Source organism: Lepeophtheirus salmonis, chromosome 10 (assembly GCF_016086655.4).
Source record: "Lepeophtheirus salmonis chromosome 10, UVic_Lsal_1.4, whole genome shotgun sequence".
NCBI lineage: Eukaryota > Metazoa > Arthropoda > Copepoda > Siphonostomatoida > Caligidae > Lepeophtheirus > Lepeophtheirus salmonis.
In genome coordinates, this window is record NC_052140.2 from 22,015,120 (window position 1) to 22,032,981 (window position 17,862).

General features: G+C 34.2%; 1 protein-coding gene across 1 annotated transcript; it reads left to right on the forward strand.

Moving 5' to 3' along the window:
- Positions 1 to 4,743: 4,743 nt before the first annotated feature.
- LOC121125298 (uncharacterized) lies at positions 4,744 to 10,734 on the forward strand. Its single transcript, XM_040720464.2, has 8 exons — positions 4,744 to 5,254; positions 5,337 to 5,567; positions 5,636 to 5,687; positions 6,589 to 6,858; positions 7,739 to 7,799; positions 8,041 to 8,344; positions 8,477 to 9,651; positions 9,747 to 10,734. The coding sequence occupies exons 1-8, from the start codon at positions 5,189 to 5,191 to the stop codon at positions 9,931 to 9,933; spliced, it is 2,346 nt and encodes a 781-aa protein (XP_040576398.1). The 5' UTR covers positions 4,744 to 5,188; the 3' UTR covers positions 9,934 to 10,734.
- The last annotated feature ends 7,128 nt before the right edge of the window (positions 10,735 to 17,862 follow it).

The following is a 17,862-nucleotide window of genomic DNA, read 5'->3' on the forward strand; positions in this document are numbered from 1 at the left end:
CAGGCACCCTATGCTATTATTTATATAAAATAAACCTATTTATATAAGAAATTATATTACGGTGTAATTAATTGTTGGGGCTAAGTACCCCAAAAGATCAAAACCAGCAACTCCACTGCCGCTGATATTACAAACCTACCATTCACCCATAGATCAAAGATGAAGGAAACTATTCATTATGGTAGCAAGATGGCCAACTCCCGCCAAACTTGATGACTAAACGTTTACCCTTTGGATTATTTCTTACAGATGAGGCGTCGTTGAACCAAAGACTTATACTACAAATCAACCAAATGTGTAATCCCTCAAGGCTCCTGTTGATGAACATTGAAACTCCATGAGCCCCAATAAAAAAACATTAGTACCACCTGTTAGAGGTTTCAGCGGGGCATCAAGGCCATTATCAAAGTCGATGGTGGCTACATTGAAGATTAAAAATAGGTTTAACATATATGTTAACATTTGTACAAAGTTTAGTTGATGTAGCACTCACAGTTTGCCCCATTAAATTTGTTAAAATTCCAGATTCAAAATGTCTAGTTATCAATTAAACAATCGGTATCCTGTGGAGGCTATAATTATGGAGACTTTTGCCAGGTGTATGCTGCCCAGGGCGAATTCCTTGAGCAAGGCTAGTGGTTCAAATCTACTCGCTCCTTGAAAAAGTATCAAATTTTAAAGCAAACTCTAAAAGACATCATTGCTTAACTAATATTGAAGTAAAATAGTTTATCTATTGAGTTAGTTTAGTAAAACTAATTTAAGTATCTTTCATGTGCAATAATAGTTTGCCTTAAGTCGTGATTTAGGCCTAATTCAAGGGTTTATTATTCTCATAATAATGGATTGATAATGAAGTCATTTGTCAAAGATTGTGCTAAGTGACTAAACTATTTCTTAAAGACAATAACTCTTTAATACAATATACAGGGGGGTCGGCAGAATTATATATGTATATTTTTTTTTATGGGGGGATGGATTTATTTTTTTCTTAAATGACAAATTAAATTTTTTGATTAAATTTTTGGAAAAAAATTTCAATAATCCAGAGCTATTTACAAAAAATTTAGTTCCAAATATTAAATTTTCTAGTTAAAAACAAAAATTATTTAATTTGGAGGGGGCTACACCCCCTCCAGCCCACTCCATGCGGAAGCCCCTGATAATTTCATCATTACTATAGGCGACATTATACATAGAGATATATAATATATCATTGTACCGGGGTTTGACTGTATTGATTTGTGGCAAGTATAATGAATACTAATAATTATTGAGTTATTAGACACACGACGATTGAGTCCTAGGATCATATGGCAAAGTACTATTTATGCTCAAAAAGATGTATAATATTTAATCACTTGTCCCTTATAATTAATATGTGTATGTGATAAAATATTCGAAAAATACAAGTTTCAATATATAGGAGGTCTCTTCTGAAATATCTAAGGATTTGCTATAGGTACCTATGGGCTATGAGACAGCCCCAAGAAATCTCAAACGTGTCTATTTCTTAATCATTACCACTATGTATAAATTCATTCAATAATAAGTTGAATGGATGAAATTGAAGATTCAACTGACATAGAGTATTAATATCAACGTTCTATATAGGGACGTCTACAGGATTATATATATATTTTACAAAACAAATGACTTGAGTTTACCAATGCTATTTTCTTACAAGAGGTGGGAAAAGGCATTTAAAAAAAGCTCCCTTTAATGTGGAGTACCACATTTATCCTACGTATAGACGTATACGTGTATTTATATCTATATATAGAATATCGGAAGCTGAGTTGCTCACAATGATACTTCCTTTAATTAACTAACAAGAGTTAATGAACAGGGTGGATATTTTAATTTTGGAAAAATTACAGGATAATGTATTTTCCTATAAATAATTGAGCAATTTACAATTAATCTTTAGTCCTTATATGACGGGTTCCATAGTGAAGTCAATCACTCAAACCAACGACAGCCTCCAACCTGGCCCTGAACCAGGCAAACTCCATTAATGATGAACTGCTTGTTAACCTCTGCCTCGAGAATGGAAGCCCGCGAGGAGTCAACTGTGTTATGTACAGATTTATTAGACTCTCTTTCCAAGATGCTGCCCATATTAGTCTAAGGAGATCACATCCAAGTAGCTAGGAGACCACATTTCCTTTCCCTGCAGGGCCTTTGGGAAGTTTGGAGTATGTTTTTACTCTCAGAACGATCATAAGTCTTCCTTGTAGGTGTTCCTGACCCATCAAGCTCCTTGGGCATGCGACCATTAGGGGGGTACACAGTAATTGCCGCACGGTGTTTGTATTTGGAGGATTTCAATAGGGTTTTGTACTTTTTCTAATACAATTTTATCTTGGTAAATCTGATGAGCACATTTTCATAAACATAGATCTGAGAGTTGTCAAGATATTGAGGTCAAAAATTGCTCTAGATTTAAAATCCCCACCCCATATATAGATACATCCCACTTCTTTAGTCTGATTGAGTTTTACTGAATAAGTATTTGCAAACATTTTTAGTTCTGCAATGACTTTATCTGATCTAAGATTTGTCTTTGAATAACATAATGAATATAAAAAATGATGATAATGAAAGTACAAGTCAAGTCTCGAGTCTTTGGTTAAACGTCTAAGTCTATTTCGAGTCCTTGAATACTTTTATCGAGTACTCAAATATCATTTGAGGTCTTTTCATGTCCTTAATTATAGTATAGGGTCCATAGTCTTATAGCTAATGATAAAAAACCAAAAATCAACATGGTAATCCTGACAATTAAAAAGAATATTGCTCATGACGTTTCATTTGATTAGTTACAATCAGCTGTGCCATAGTAGGAAGGAGTAAAGAATATAAACAAGTACATTTGCTAAAATTACTCCGATGTCGATCCTCAATGATGCTCTAAATCCAAGTCCTTATCCAATTGGTCCGATCACGTCTTAGGACCGGTTAAAAGTTGAGGGATGTCATTAAGGAACGAACTTTATCCGTTTTTGGGACTGCTATACATTACTAAACTGGACTGGATCGAGACAAAACTTGAGTCTTCAGTCCTAAATTAGGATCAATACACCACTATGATCAACAGACCTTTCATACATATATTACCATTAATTGTCTCAAATCCTTACAAGTTGTACTCCAAAAAGGAAATCCTCATAATTTTATTCATCATCAATATACTCTTACAAAAACAAGGACTGGACTTTACATTAGAGTTGAGAGACTAATCCCATATATGTATCTGTAATGGGAAAGGAAGGAATATTTCTTATCATCGGAAGCGATATAACATTACTTATCCATTCACCTTTAAGTCGGAAATCATTAGTCTTTAAGGTAAACACCCATTTGTGGATAATATCCTACGCCTTATTTGACTCGTGCTTGATCTAATTAAACACATATATAATATCAAATAAGATAGATATAAAAAAACACTTAAATGCATAATATCTTAAGTCAATATTTGATTCCAAGTGTGATTTATGAGTATTTGATTGATTAATATATGGTGTAGCAATTAGAGTTTCTACTGATGTGTGTCATTTGCTTTCTTATCCAGGATTAATGTTTACTGATAAAGTTAATGACTTGCTCCCCCATCAAAGACTTATGGATTATAATTAATTGATACGTTATATAATATATTGTTATACATACTAATCAAATCTCATCCGAAAATATGACTCAATTTCTCTCTGAGTGACAACATTAAAATTGCTGAGACTGTAGAATTGTGAATAAATATGAAACTTCAAAGGAATTAAGGGGTTTGCTGACAAAGGATATATTTTTAATATATGCAAACAATTCCTTTAGTCGTGTAGGTTCTATTACATAGTTATAAATATATACAAATCAATCGATGACAAACAGTTCTTCATGAACTATTTGCATTACAATCATACTTTGATCACGCTGAATGATGGATACGTCTATGAGGTTGACTCATTGTCACTCCAATAAATAACATTGGATCCAAAGGAAATCAATATCCATCATAAGAATATGTACTAGTACTTTTTTGTTTATCATCACCTAACATAACATTATATCCAGTCTATAACAAATACAATCACTCTTGGATCGATCTTATCAACATGATCTTTTTTATTTTCTTATGAAATTATATATTAACTATATAATAACTGACTCTTTCCAAGAACTTCCAAGATATTATATATATTATAATGATGAAAAAGATATGTGCAACATTATGTTAGATAGACAGGCAGATATCCCTTCAGCGAACTCCATGTTGTTAAAACATGTCAGTTCAATACTATATTTAAATATCTATTAATAAATACTCCTTACAACAACGACTACGAGTGAAATCCCATATGATGATGATGTTTTAGGTTCAAGCAAATCTTTCTTTTATATAAAATAGTACATGACCCAACCTCGTATCATTATTTCATCCCCCAAAAGATTTACCTAGTTACGTACCTCCTTCACTACTAGAGTACTATGTTAGTTATGTTATGTATGACCGGAAACAAGTTACTATTTGACAAATATATTTATGTAATAATAATGAAATGGATTTTGATGATAGCATTACTACTAGGAGTACTACTGTCTTTTTAAATCCCCCCCCTCCTTAAAATATATAAAAAAAAGCAAAGCAACATCTGCCTCTTTTTTTTTTTTTTTTTTTTTTTTGAAAATGTTACAAAAACGGCGTCTATTTCATTTTTCCTTTTTTTTTTTTTTTGAATCGGTAGTAGCGCGCGAGGCGGTAGTTCTCTTGGTAGTCGACGTCGTAAATAATAATAATAATATAAAGCTACTGCGTTTGTAGGCGCGCCTTCCGTCGTGGAAAGCGCGCCGGGAGTGCTTCCGTTCTTTTGGTCAAGAAGAAGTGGAATTGAATTAGTTTTGTTTGAAGTAGTGACATAGACAGACGTGTGAGAGTTATTTAGTTACTTAGTGATTCCGCCTTGTTTCATAAATATTGCAATCCTATATTCATCAGCGATCTACAGTGTGGAGATTCATCAGATAATATATTTACATAGGTCTATGTAAAAATGATTGAGAGAAAAAGGGTGATAATAAAGTGATTTCCACGCAGCCATCAAAATAAAAGATATCGTCGGTGTGTTTAACTCACGCAACCTTTCACATTCTTGATTGATTCGTACTCAATTGTATTTAAGTCTCCGTCATGAAGAACATGATTACTAATCAATCCCCCATCGTTTTCGTCCTCATATTCTTCACTCTCCAAACTGTAAGTAACAGCCCTCATCATCCCGCCCTCGCCATCCCCAAGAACTCACCGCCTTAACTAACATATTCTCTGTTCTTTATAGTTGGCCTCTCACCGCCCCAGTCAAAGTATTTTCGAGCTCCGACTCAAAAACTTGATCGGAGCTCCTGACGCATCCCCGACCAAATTTCGAGTTTGCCTCAAACATTTTCAACAGCGGATCGATCCCAATGATGAATGTACGTTTGGAGAACAGTTTACTCCTGCTCTACGTCAGAGAAGTGGGGGTGAACTCCATCGTATGATCTCATTCCCTCTGGACTTTAAATGGCCGGTAAGATGCGGAATATTTATGTCCGAATGACATCCCCTCTAACCTATCTTTTTTTTAATCATATAAAGGGAACTTTCAGCTTGATCATCGAAGCCTATCATCAAAACAATAAATCTTCCGGTAAGAAACGACTCCCTTATATCATTTTTGTAGAGTTATTCCTCCTGAGGCGAGGAGATATTTATATATGTATATCCAGATAGTTGGAATTACATCAAAATTAATTGCTATTTATACTATCAAACACAAGAAACAAGAATTATTGTTATTCTTGTTTCTAGTTTTTTAATGTTCAAAGACAGAATAATTACAAGTCATTTGTGCGGCATTTACTTTTATGTTTTTTGCTTGTATAAATTGCCTTATAAATTGCTTATTTTATGAGGATTGACAAAATTGACCTAATGATAATGAGAAAACAAAAAAGACTGATTTGGGTAAACCGGCGGGGTAGTACACAAAAATTTGATTGTTATTAATTTGTGTGTTTCCTCCTTGGGAAGAGTTGCTATCTATGATGTATGTATCTCTCACCCCTGAAGGTAAAGAGTAAAGAAAAAATACAGGGGACAATTTCTCTAAATCATTTCTCACACTCTGCACAGATATTGTTTTTCTCTTTCTCTGTTGTTTGAAACACAAGAAACGATTCTACTCTCTACAACCCCCACATATGGTTGTTGGGCTGACCGGAAATATCCCATTATTTTAAGGGAATCAACTTATTATTAAATCTCTTTTGAAGAGTGATATGTTTTTTAATCACCCTCAAAAATTTTCTATTTTTCAATCACGCTAGACGTTATCAAAACTCTTAAAGGGAGAAGTTATAGGCACATACTCCATAGTAGCTAGTTAGAAGAAGCAACATATCCCACTGTGATCTCCTATCAAAATCTAAAATCACCCTCTTAAAAATAGCACATAACTTTTGTTAACAATATATATATATACATTTTTTCTACATGTTTTTTGTGTGTAACTTGAACTAACGATCCTCTTTTCTTCTTTCCCTTCTCAGATTCATTAATAAGCCGTGTAGCTACTCAACAATGGCTACAAGCAAGCTCCAATTGGACTCAAGGCCAACATAGTCAAAACTATACTCGACTCGACTACGAATATCGTGTACTCTGTTCCTCACATTACTATGGTAATGATTGTGATACACTCTGTCGTCCTCGTGACGATACCTTCGGACATTATATCTGTGGATCACAAGGGGAAAAGATCTGTTTACCCGGTTGGGAAAAGGATCCTTCAGAGCCGGAATGGGACTATTGCACGAAAGGTAGGGCTACTTTATATTTTTGTATATGGATTTTTGGAGGGAAAATTGCCCTTTAATATCGATCATAATCATTGTTTAAGTGAAGGAATTATTAGGGAGGAGGATGGGTAATCCTCTCTTCTAACTTAGAGTCATCTGGGTTACAACAAAAGCATATAGTTGTGTCGTAAAGAAGCAGATGGATATTATATATATATATATTTAGGGAAAAAAGAGGCGCAGCTGTCGTTGGGAGTAGTTGAAGCGTTGCTCCTCACTCTTCTATTTCTTCTTCTTGTTCAACAACTCACGACGACCCCAGCTGACTAAGTTACAGTAGCGATCAATCCACATCTGTCCTGAATTGTTATATTTTACATGAATTCTTAAGAGTCTTGAATTTTTTTTTTTTTTTATCTTTTACTTCTTATACCGTAGTATAAACTGCAATAAGTAAATAACCTAATGATGATTACTCAAGTCTTTAAAAAAAATTAACTAACTTGCTTTTTTTGTAAAGACTTCATATCCTTTTATTCCCGCCACTTTTCCCCCATTGACAAAGAAAGCAACAGGCATTTAAAAAACCTGCAACTTACCGATATTGATCTCTTTCTTTTTTTAAAAAGAACAGAAAAATTGCAGCTGCCTTTATATGTATATACACACACACACATATATATATATATATATAACGTCTCTTAATCTTTCAATTATTTAAAATATAATGAAGAATATTCAGCTCTGAAGGAAATTAACAAAAATATATTCCGGAAATGAAAAAGTGTTTCGTTCGTTTTAAATTACCCGGATACTCACACTTCACTTAAATGTATTTATTTTTTGTAAACCCAGTCATTTCTCAATTCCTTTTCAATAATTGCTCCTTTTATCTTTGCAGCCATTTGTCTACAAGGATGTCATTCGGAGCATGGAGAATGTTCAAGTCCCAATGAGTGCAAGTAAGTTATTTCTCTTTTTTCCTTGATATAATAGTGGTTTTTACTTTAAAGAAACAAAGTAATAGATTACATTTTTTGAGGCAAAGAAGAAAATATATATTCAAATGAGATTTGTTTGTTTTTTTGTCTTGATTTATGAGAAAAGAAATTATTTTTCATTCACATAAAACCACAGAGATTTGTAAAATATGTACATTTCCCTTTGACAAGTTTTTTAAACATATTTTTCTTCCTCTTGTAGGTGTCGTACAGGATGGACTGGACCTCTTTGCGATCAGTGTGTCCGTTATCCAGGATGTGAACACGGATATTGTAATAAGCCTCATGAGTGCATTTGCTATGACGGTTGGGGTGGTCTATTTTGTAAAAATGATCTTAACTACTGTACTAACCATGAGCCTTGTCGTAATGGAGCAACCTGCTACAACACTGGACAAGGTTCCTACACTTGTAATTGCCCTCCTGGATTCACTGGAATCAATTGTGAAACTCGTATTACCAATGAATGCTCTCATCAACCCTGTTTGAACGGGGGAACTTGCCAGGTAAAGACTGTTTCTATTATTAGAGGCGTTTTAGACGTAGCTCTTCTTTGTAATATTCTCTATTACTTCTTCAAAGATATTTATAAATAGATGATTTTACTAATAATTCTTTTCTATCTCTAAATTTTCCAGGGAAAAGGATCGAGTAATTATACTTGCGTTTGTCCTGTTGGATTCCACGGAGATCATTGTGAAAAACGAGCTCAAACCTGCCATGACTCACCATGTCAGAATAATGGTGCCTGCACTAATGGACCTCAAGGATATATTTGTGGATGTCCTCATGGATTCAGTGGTATTAACTGCGAAATTAAACTTGATGCTTGCAGAGCTGATGCTCCATGCCTCAATAATGGAAAATGTATTCCTGTCGGCGAATTCTATCGTTGCGAATGCCCTCTTGGATTCACTGGGCCTAACTGCGAAGAAAATGTGGATGACTGCTCCTCAAGTCCCTGCAGGAATAGTGGGACTTGCATCGATCTTATTAGTGACTTTAAATGCTACTGCCCTCCCGGATTTACTGGACTGCAATGTGAAATTAACGTGAACGACTGTCGAAGACACCCATGTTTTAACGGTGGGACTTGCAGAGACGGAGTAAATGACTTTATTTGCACTTGTCCTCACGGCTTCACTGGAAGAGACTGTTCTATTGAGATTAACGAGTGTCTTCCTAACCCCTGTATGAACGACGGATTTTGTGTGGATCGCATGGACGACTTTCGCTGTCATTGCCCCAGGGGCTACTCAGGCAAAACCTGTAATATATTACCCGATGGAACTGTTCTTGCTTCTCCAAGAAGTCAAGATGATGATGACAGTAGTCATAAAGCTCTCATAGGAGCACTATCTGGAATTGTTCCAACTATTGTCATAATCGGAGTCCTCGTTGTTCTTTGTCAAAAACGTCGTAATCGTCGTGACAGTGAACAAATCCGTGTAAACGCGGATGCTGCTCGTGAGAATGAGTTAAACTCCGTTAATTCTTACAAAAAGTCAAAAATGTTGGATGATCATATGATTGTTAATTCCCTGGATTTCCCCAAACAGAAGAGAATTAATACCAATATAGCAGATGAAGAGAGTTTTTCAGCCAAGGATGGAAGCATCGTCTACAAACAAATGATGCGAGACGATAATAAAAGACTCAACTCTGAGTATAAAAAAGGAGGTTGCTCTAGCGAGAATCTTCTTGGTTATAACGAATCCAACAACAGGATGAGGGAGAATCCTTTATCATCCAAGTTCGATAGATCTACATCCACTCTCTGCAGTGGTGCATCATCATCCAACAACTCATCTAGGTAAGAATCTCCCCTTCTATTTTCATTCATTGATGATTTATAACCCGCTCCTATTTTGACAATTTCCTAATTCGATTTTCATTCACTTATTTCAGTGATACGTCTAGTAATAAGGCCAAAGAATACGGATTGCCTACTGCAGCCTCTATATCCGCCGCTGCTTCAGTCGTCTCAACCTCATCCTCTACGCCCTCAAGTGTATATGTCATAAATGAGCGAAATAACAAGCCTACTTCTTATATTCGAGGGATCTCAGAGGATCTCTTGGCTACTGAAGTTTAAAAGACATTAAGTTTATGATTGATTTAATCAACAACACCCTATCAAGGCTCGTGCGCTTCATTCCTCTCCTCCTGTCCATGCGATACACAATATACATACTTTAAAAAGAACAGTTCCTCTCTCAAAGCCCCTTTATCGAAGTCATTAGTAGTAATACTCTCTCTTACTCTCTGCATTTGTGAAGCTTTCATAGTGTCGTCTCGTTTCTACTCATATTTGTGAATAAGACTTATTGTAATTGTTGTTTGTTCATATTAAAAGTGCGTTACCAAAGATAAGAAAAGAGAGCATGAAAAAAAAAATATTATTTAAAGACATTGTAAATCCCTTGTGTTTTAAAAAAAATATTATTTTACTATCATAAAAAACTCCCCTCCCCCCACCCCCCAACACAAATAGAAATTGTATTTATAATATTAAATTCAAAGAATGTGTCAGACTATTTTTTAAAGATATTCTTTTTGTAATGAAATGATATACAATGTTATCATATTTTTGTTACGTTCAATATTCATTCAGTTCAGTTTTTTTTTTTTTTTTCACTCCCAAATAATTATTTCTTTTTCTCTGTATTCATGCTTTTAATTTTTTAGAGCGAAAAAATTATTTTCCTATATATGTTTTTGGAGTCATACTAGATGTTAATTATGTCATTATTTTATAATCTTTTTTTAGTTCTGTGTCATTTTTTATACTATCATTATTTTATTAATTATTATTATATTACTGTGAAGAAATGTTCTAGTTTTGGCAGCTAGAGAAAATATAGATATTTTTTACATATTCCAAAAAAAGAATAAATAATTTTTTATCATGATCATAAAACACTCGTTTGTCTATCCATTCAAATACTCGAGGCTACAAATAGAGATGTAAAAAAATGGGAACTGGGTTCCTACCAACTACCGCAATCCTTTTACCCCTCCAGCAATTTCTATCGTTATTGTTGAGAAGTACCGTTAGTGAATGTTATGGTTGTTTGGAGCGGTTGTTGAGTAATGAAACTTTTAAGTTCGAATCGCATAGTAATTATGAGTTCTATATTAAATTTTAGTACTAAAATAAAAAACATCTTTCTATTGAACTGGATTGTCCTGATTGTTTCGCCATAGGCAAGACATTTAAGCTTCAATAAATATTAGTCATAATTCCTAATCTAATTTCCTTAATATTATGAATTAATCCTATAAATAATGACGTTAAGAGAAGTCCGATACATCATCAATGTCTACGTCATTAAGTTAAAGTAATAATTAAGTTTGTATGGTTGTTAAAAATTGAATATTTGGTCGTATGGTTGCTATTTATTGTAATAGGGGGTAGATGGCTTAGAGGGAATGCAAGGGGGTACGAGGACGGAGAAGGGGTAGGAGCCCTAGTACCCTTAAAAGTATGACCTGTCACTATGTCAAAAAAAGAAACCATTGGTACCTGTGGTAACTCTGACAATTTAAAGCATGGTTGGGATGAGTTGACATATAATGGGGGAACTGCTTGGCAGGGGCGTCCGCAGTATTACATATTTATTTATTTTTTTGGGCAAAATATTACCCTCAAACAAGACGCTTGATACTTTTTGTAGTTTCAAATTGAACAGTGTTTTGTTAAAAACCTGTTATCCTTAGTTAAGTAATTTTTTTAGCTGGCCTGTTTTAATGGCATGGGTAATCGGAGGAATGCATTTTCATTTCGCTACTGTTGTCCTTATTATTTAACTGTTGAGATGTGAACTTCCTCTCCTACTTCATTCAATTATATTTAAGGGCTGATTAATCCCTGTTGTGTGCGTAATCCTGAGGATTTGTTGACGAGTTATAAATGTAAGTCCTTGTTGGGCTGAGAGTAGAATTGGGGACCAATATTGAAGTAATTGAGGATAATATTTAGAGTGATTCTACCACTATTGTCCTTGCTACCGAGTAGAATTTGTGTTGACTCTTGCCTTCCCTTCGTAGCCGCTTCTAGCAAATATAACGAAACGCCATGACAGCTAAACTGCTCTTTGCCCAAATACTCTTCCAATTCTCCAAATTAGCATGTCATTAATATTCTTCTATTTTACATACAGAAAGTACTTAGAATTTACAACTCTTCTAATCATACACTTTTTCAATCTTTTAATACTTAACCCCCTCTCCTCTCAAACCCCTGTTGATAAAATAAACGGTTTGTCTGGTAGTCTTAATTGTTCATGTAGGTACCACATCATATGCAAACACTTATGATAATAAGGTTAGCGCTTGAAGGAAGACAAAAAACACAAAAAAAAAATATGGTTTAACATACGTTCATAATATATATTATGCAAATGAAGAAGTAGGGAATTGCAAATTCATCAGTTTGGTATCATAAAATGTAAAGAAAAAGTGAGTGAATAATATAGGGTATTATTAGGGATGTATTGATCTGGACGTCCCATCCTTACACGTCGATGTGAAAACAACAAACAAGTAACTCACCTGTATCAGAAGTAAGAGTATTAATGAGAGTTGTCCATTGAGTGACAAACATTCTCCAACTTCTCAAAATGAGTGCACAATTGGTTGCACTGATTCTTATAATGAAGTCAATATTTGATACTCTGATCAGTTCTTTGATTGGTTAATTTTGAGTATTGAAAAAGTCTGCTCGCAAATGTATGTTGATGCAAATATCACAAGGATTTTTCCAATTACTTAACTATGTTTAGGAAGAATCTCATCTTTTTTAGGAGTTGTTGCTAAATTTTGATGCTAGGTAATTTCAACCCAAGTAAATTCATTCTTAGTCATTTCATTCCAAGTAATATTGATTCCCTGTGAAATTCATCCCCGCATTAAATACGGATATTTAGTGACGTCAAACGGTTTCAATCTAAACCTCAACTTAAATCAGTTGAGAGTAAGTGATGCTAGAGAAGGGAGTGAGGGGTCTGAACCAAATATCTTATTACTTACTTAGATCTGAACTGCAAGAAGCGGAATGGAAGAGAAAATGGGATAATCAAATTGACAGACGATCAAATCGTTGTCTTTATAGTATCACGCAACCTTTCATCCAAAGAGAAACAGGAAAAGGCACAAAATTATCTGGTCGTTAGCCTAATAAGTCAGTCAAATTATTCTTCTACAATTTTTAAAAAGAATTTCGTATCTATATGTATATTTAATAATATTCAAATCCTATTTTATGCGATACAGAATTAGAATATTGCTTAATAATATTTTGTTGAAAGAAAAACCAAAGATTTCTATTGGTATATGATAGCCAAAATTTATTCATAGAAATAATAAAGATGATTACGAGGGATCAAAAAGATATTGCAATCATGTCCTTTTGAAAATGGAGTATAAGTACAGTATAACTGATTACTTTGCTTATTAATCAAAAATAATAAATTAAGGAATTGACTGCTGACAACAAAATAAATAGAGTCTTTTTGTGTATGTCAAGTAAGGCTTTGTCATGGCAAGGGAAGAGCAAAAAAAAGGATCTACTTCCCTTTCCCAAGGTATGCACAATATCCACAGTTCGAAATACCATTCCTACTCACTATTAAAGATGCGTGATGAGATCATTTCTAATCCATAGCAGCTCATAAATCATTCATATCCGTCTCCCACAAATCCCTACTCATATTTTATTTCCAGTCCCGGCTGCCTAGGCCTCTCTGTACAGCCCTACACATAAACTACCAACTAGATTTGACCACATGACCTCACTAAATATCACTTTTCATAGAGGGAATGAAATGTCCGGTAATCATATTTACAAGGAGTCAAATGTAAATTTGATCAAAACAATTTTATATCAACATGTAGTTGGAATAATTTTTAATATGATTTTCTATAGGCATTTTTTCATGCATTCTCTGCGAACACCCCTGATAGGCTTTTGTGGTCCGGACAGAAGAAAGGCGCAGGCCAATTGTGGTATGGACTATAGTTAAATATATGTTTTTTATATAGAAGTTTAACCTTTTATAAAACTCTGCCTGCATTTTTCATCCTTTTCTTGGTCAATTACTCTTTAAGTGCTTTAATGCACTATTTTAATTGTTATTTATTATTATTAAAATGAATTCTGTTGTTCTATTAGAGTGTTTACACAAGATTTCCTACATAAAAAGGAACTGGATGCAGCTGGTGAAGGAATAATAATCTGGGTTATAAAACAAAAAAAACATGTCATTTTCTTAAAAAGCATTCGTTTTTTTTTTCCTTTATTTTTTTCCAAAAACTATCCCCCACAATAGATTTATAATTGAGGGTGTACTAATATTATGCAATTTAAGTAGTTGTAGTAATGGGGGAAACTATTTGGTGGGGCTCTACGGAAGTAAATCACGTGATTTCACTGTACATAGCTTGTGTAATGTACATCATGGAAGTACCTCATCACAAAAAAAATGTACGGTGTATTTTGAGGTCAACTGTCAATTATATCCCTCAGTTTAGTGTTCAGGGTCGTTAATTGCAACTGATGCGGCCGTAGTGGACTCCACTTCTCTAAATTTGATTAAATGACATTTGTTTTTAAAATGAAATCCTTTAAAAAAGAAATTTACATCTGTTTGACCATTGAAATTTTTTCTTCTAAACCGAACAGTACAGATTCGAAATAAAATTACAAATATTAAATTTTTTGGGAAAAAATTCAAGAGTTAAATTTTCTAATTTAAAATTTTTTCTTCTAAACCGAACGGTAAAGATTCGAAATAAAATTACAAATATTAAATTTTTTAGAAAAAATTTCAAGAGTTAAATTTCTAATATAAAATTTTTTTGGAAAAAAATTTCAAAAATCTGCAGCTGTTCACAAAAAATTAATTTTTTTCGGGAAAAAAATTCAAAAAATATATATTTAAACCATAAAATTGTTTCCAGAAATAATTTCAAAAATTCATATCTATTTACTTAAAAATTAAATTTTTTGGATTTTTTTTTGAAAAATTCAGTAACATTCCAAATATTAAATTTTATAATAAAAAGCAAAAGTTCCTTAATTTGGTGGAGGGGCTACAGCCCCTCCACCCCACCCTCTGCAGATGCCCCTGAGAACAGACACAACATTTACGAGCGGGGGTAATAGAAATACAAGGTCATATAATCGGGCTTGCTGTAATTTACAATCTGATTTGTTGTACCGACTGCTCGGCAAGATAGGCCGATTTGTACAAAACACACAACCAATCATAGTCTATGACGTCACTATTATTAGCATTTTTAATTGAATGTATCGTACATACTGCTGGACAAGAAAACCAGATTTTGACAAAACACGCAACCACTCCTCTACATGACGTCAATACTAAAAGCGTGGTGGAAGTCAAACATCAGTCGTACAGGCATGATGGTATAACCTTGTATATCTATTAACCTTGATTTATGAGGAAGTCGATACTTTTCAAATCTTTGCACATCACTAATTTTTGGATGTTGATTCTTGTTTTTAATGCATAAAGTATTTCGACATGACCATGGACTACTACCATTATAGTATTATTTCAATACGTATCTACTAACATAAGTAACAGTCCCCCAAACACTACCACCACGTGCGCATATGGTCTTTCTGCACAAGCTATAATTTCTTCTTCCCCCTCCCCCCTATGAGTCAAACATACTTTGTTTTTATTGTTTTTTTAAGAGCATGGTTGGAGGTGCTTGTATAATATATTATAACAATACCAAGGCATGGGAGAACGTTTTTTTTTTTTGTTGTTGTTACTTTTTTTTTTTGGTGGAATGAATGAGGATTTGCTCCAGGAGATGACAAATGAATTCGTCAACATTTTACCACCTGCAAAAAAAAAAAATAAATAAGAGATGGTATAACGGAAATTAATCTGCATAATTACATATGGTATGCCTTATGAAGTAGTAATAAAAAAGTCTTCAATCCCAAAGAAATACAATCTTCAATTTTAAGCACTTTTATTATGTACAAAATGGCAAACGAAAATCCACATGGATAACCTGACAAATGCAAGAATGTGGGTGAGCTTAGCTTACAGCCTCTATTTAACAAAAACACAATTATTCCATTAGAATAAAAATCAATCCCAAATGAAAACTGAATAAAAAGAAATCATTTTTATTCAATATAATCGTCTTTGGCGTCAACAATGGCCTCGGCTGAAACTTGGAAACGGGAGCAAGTCTCACAGACAATCTGGTTAGGTAGATGACTGGACATCAGCTCGGATTTTGATGATCATGAGGATCTGTTGGTGTGTTGCTCAACTGCGCCCTGCACAAGGAAGTTCATAGGGGTGCGGTCCGTATAGTTTGGAGAGCAATCCCTTTGTCCAAGAAAGTGGAACAACAATTATGACAACAAGGTCAACCCTGTCTTTGCAGGGTGGGATGGGGATAAGTGTAATTTCCAGTCGAATAATCAGCCACACACTTCCTGATAAGCCTGTTAGAAAAGTTGATATTCCTTGCAATGGCCCTCATCGATTTGGATGGTTCATGATCCATGACTTTTTTGCAAATTTGCAATGAAATCCGAATCCTTCTGGCAGTCTGATCTCATCTTGTTATCAGCAAGCTTTGTTATTGATTCTTAATTATCTCCAGACTCTTCCGTTTCCTTTCTTACTCTCCAGTATATAAGAATTTTGCAATTGTATCATTATCTGCTCCGGTGCAGATCGCCACAAGGACACTCTGTTTATTTCAAGATTGTTTAATAAATCCTTCTTTGATCCATGCCTTTTTTTTAACTGACACAAAACACTTGAACTGGCTAGCCTCCCAAAACAACAAACAACATCCTCCCTGGGAATGCTCAGCTGTCGCAGACGCTCAAACCCGTTGTTAAATAACGGCAGCAAGTTGTAGCTCTCTTCATTAACTTTCATGTGTAGACTCTTGTATGGTTTAAGATAGCTTACTCAACGTAACATGTGGGGAGAAAAGTTCGTTGACCAACATGGTAAAACACATTTATTTGGCAAAATTCGATTTATTTACTCAATGTAGTTACCTTTGAGGACAATACAACGATCATGGAATTTTCGGATGTCATTTTTATCGTAGAACTTATTTTTAGTCATAAATAGGCCTTGGTTTTGACAATGAAATCTTCATAACCTATGAATATTGCCCCAACGAGCATTCTTTGGAGGGGTGCAAACAAAAAATAGTCACTGGGGGGGCCAGATTGGAAGAAACCGTTGCTTTGTAGGCTAATCCATGTAATTTGTGACACGGTACATTGTCTATATGAAGCTTCAATTTGTTTTCTTTAAACGGTGCTTTTGTGTATGATTTAATCACGTTGCTGTCCACTCCAGATCATGTGTCCGTGAAAATACCAAAGCCTGCAAGAAAGATCGTCACACCGATTATCTTAAAGGACGAGGTACGAAAAATGCCCTTTTCTTCAAAAGAGGCTTTCGATGTAACGCAGTAGATTTCTACGTCGATTACTCCACAGTTACAAAGAGGTTAAAAAGATTTACTCTCATTTATATCAGGAGCTGTATTTGAAGGCTATGGGTAATGTTTTCAATAAGAAGCATGTCTTCCTTGAAGTTATTCACAAGAAGAAGGCGAGGAAGGCTAGATCCAAGATGTTGAATGACCATTGACCATGCTGAGGCTTGTCGTAGCAAGGGCAAGGGGGCGACTTGAGAAAATAATCCCTAACAAGAAGAAGGGGATGCTTTAAGCTTACCAAAAGAAGGAAGCAGCCGCCCCTAAAAACAATGTTCTGATTACGCACTACAAAAACAAAAAAAAAAAAACTTGCACGCAATGAAATATTTAAAAGTTACAACTCTACTAGTGTATTAAAAAATAACTAAATTTTCAATAATAAAAAAATACAATCTTATATTGTGTACCATTTGCAATGATCCTTTGAATTTAAAATACATAATAAAGTAATATTTATAGAAGGCTCATGAAGCTAGTTCATAATATATCAAGTCTTTTATTT

Excerpts from the sequence above, each read along its gene's own strand:
- LOC121125298 (XM_040720464.2), top strand. The coding sequence starts at position 5,189 with ATGAAGAACATGATTACTAATCAATCCCCCATCGTTTTCGTCCTCATA. Across the intron at positions 6,859-7,738 it reads ATGGGACTATTGCACGAAAG|CCATTTGTCTACAAGGATGT; the intron begins GTAGGGCTACTT and ends TTATCTTTGCAG. Across the intron at positions 9,652-9,746 it reads TCATCCAACAACTCATCTAG|TGATACGTCTAGTAATAAGG; the intron begins GTAAGAATCTCC and ends CACTTATTTCAG.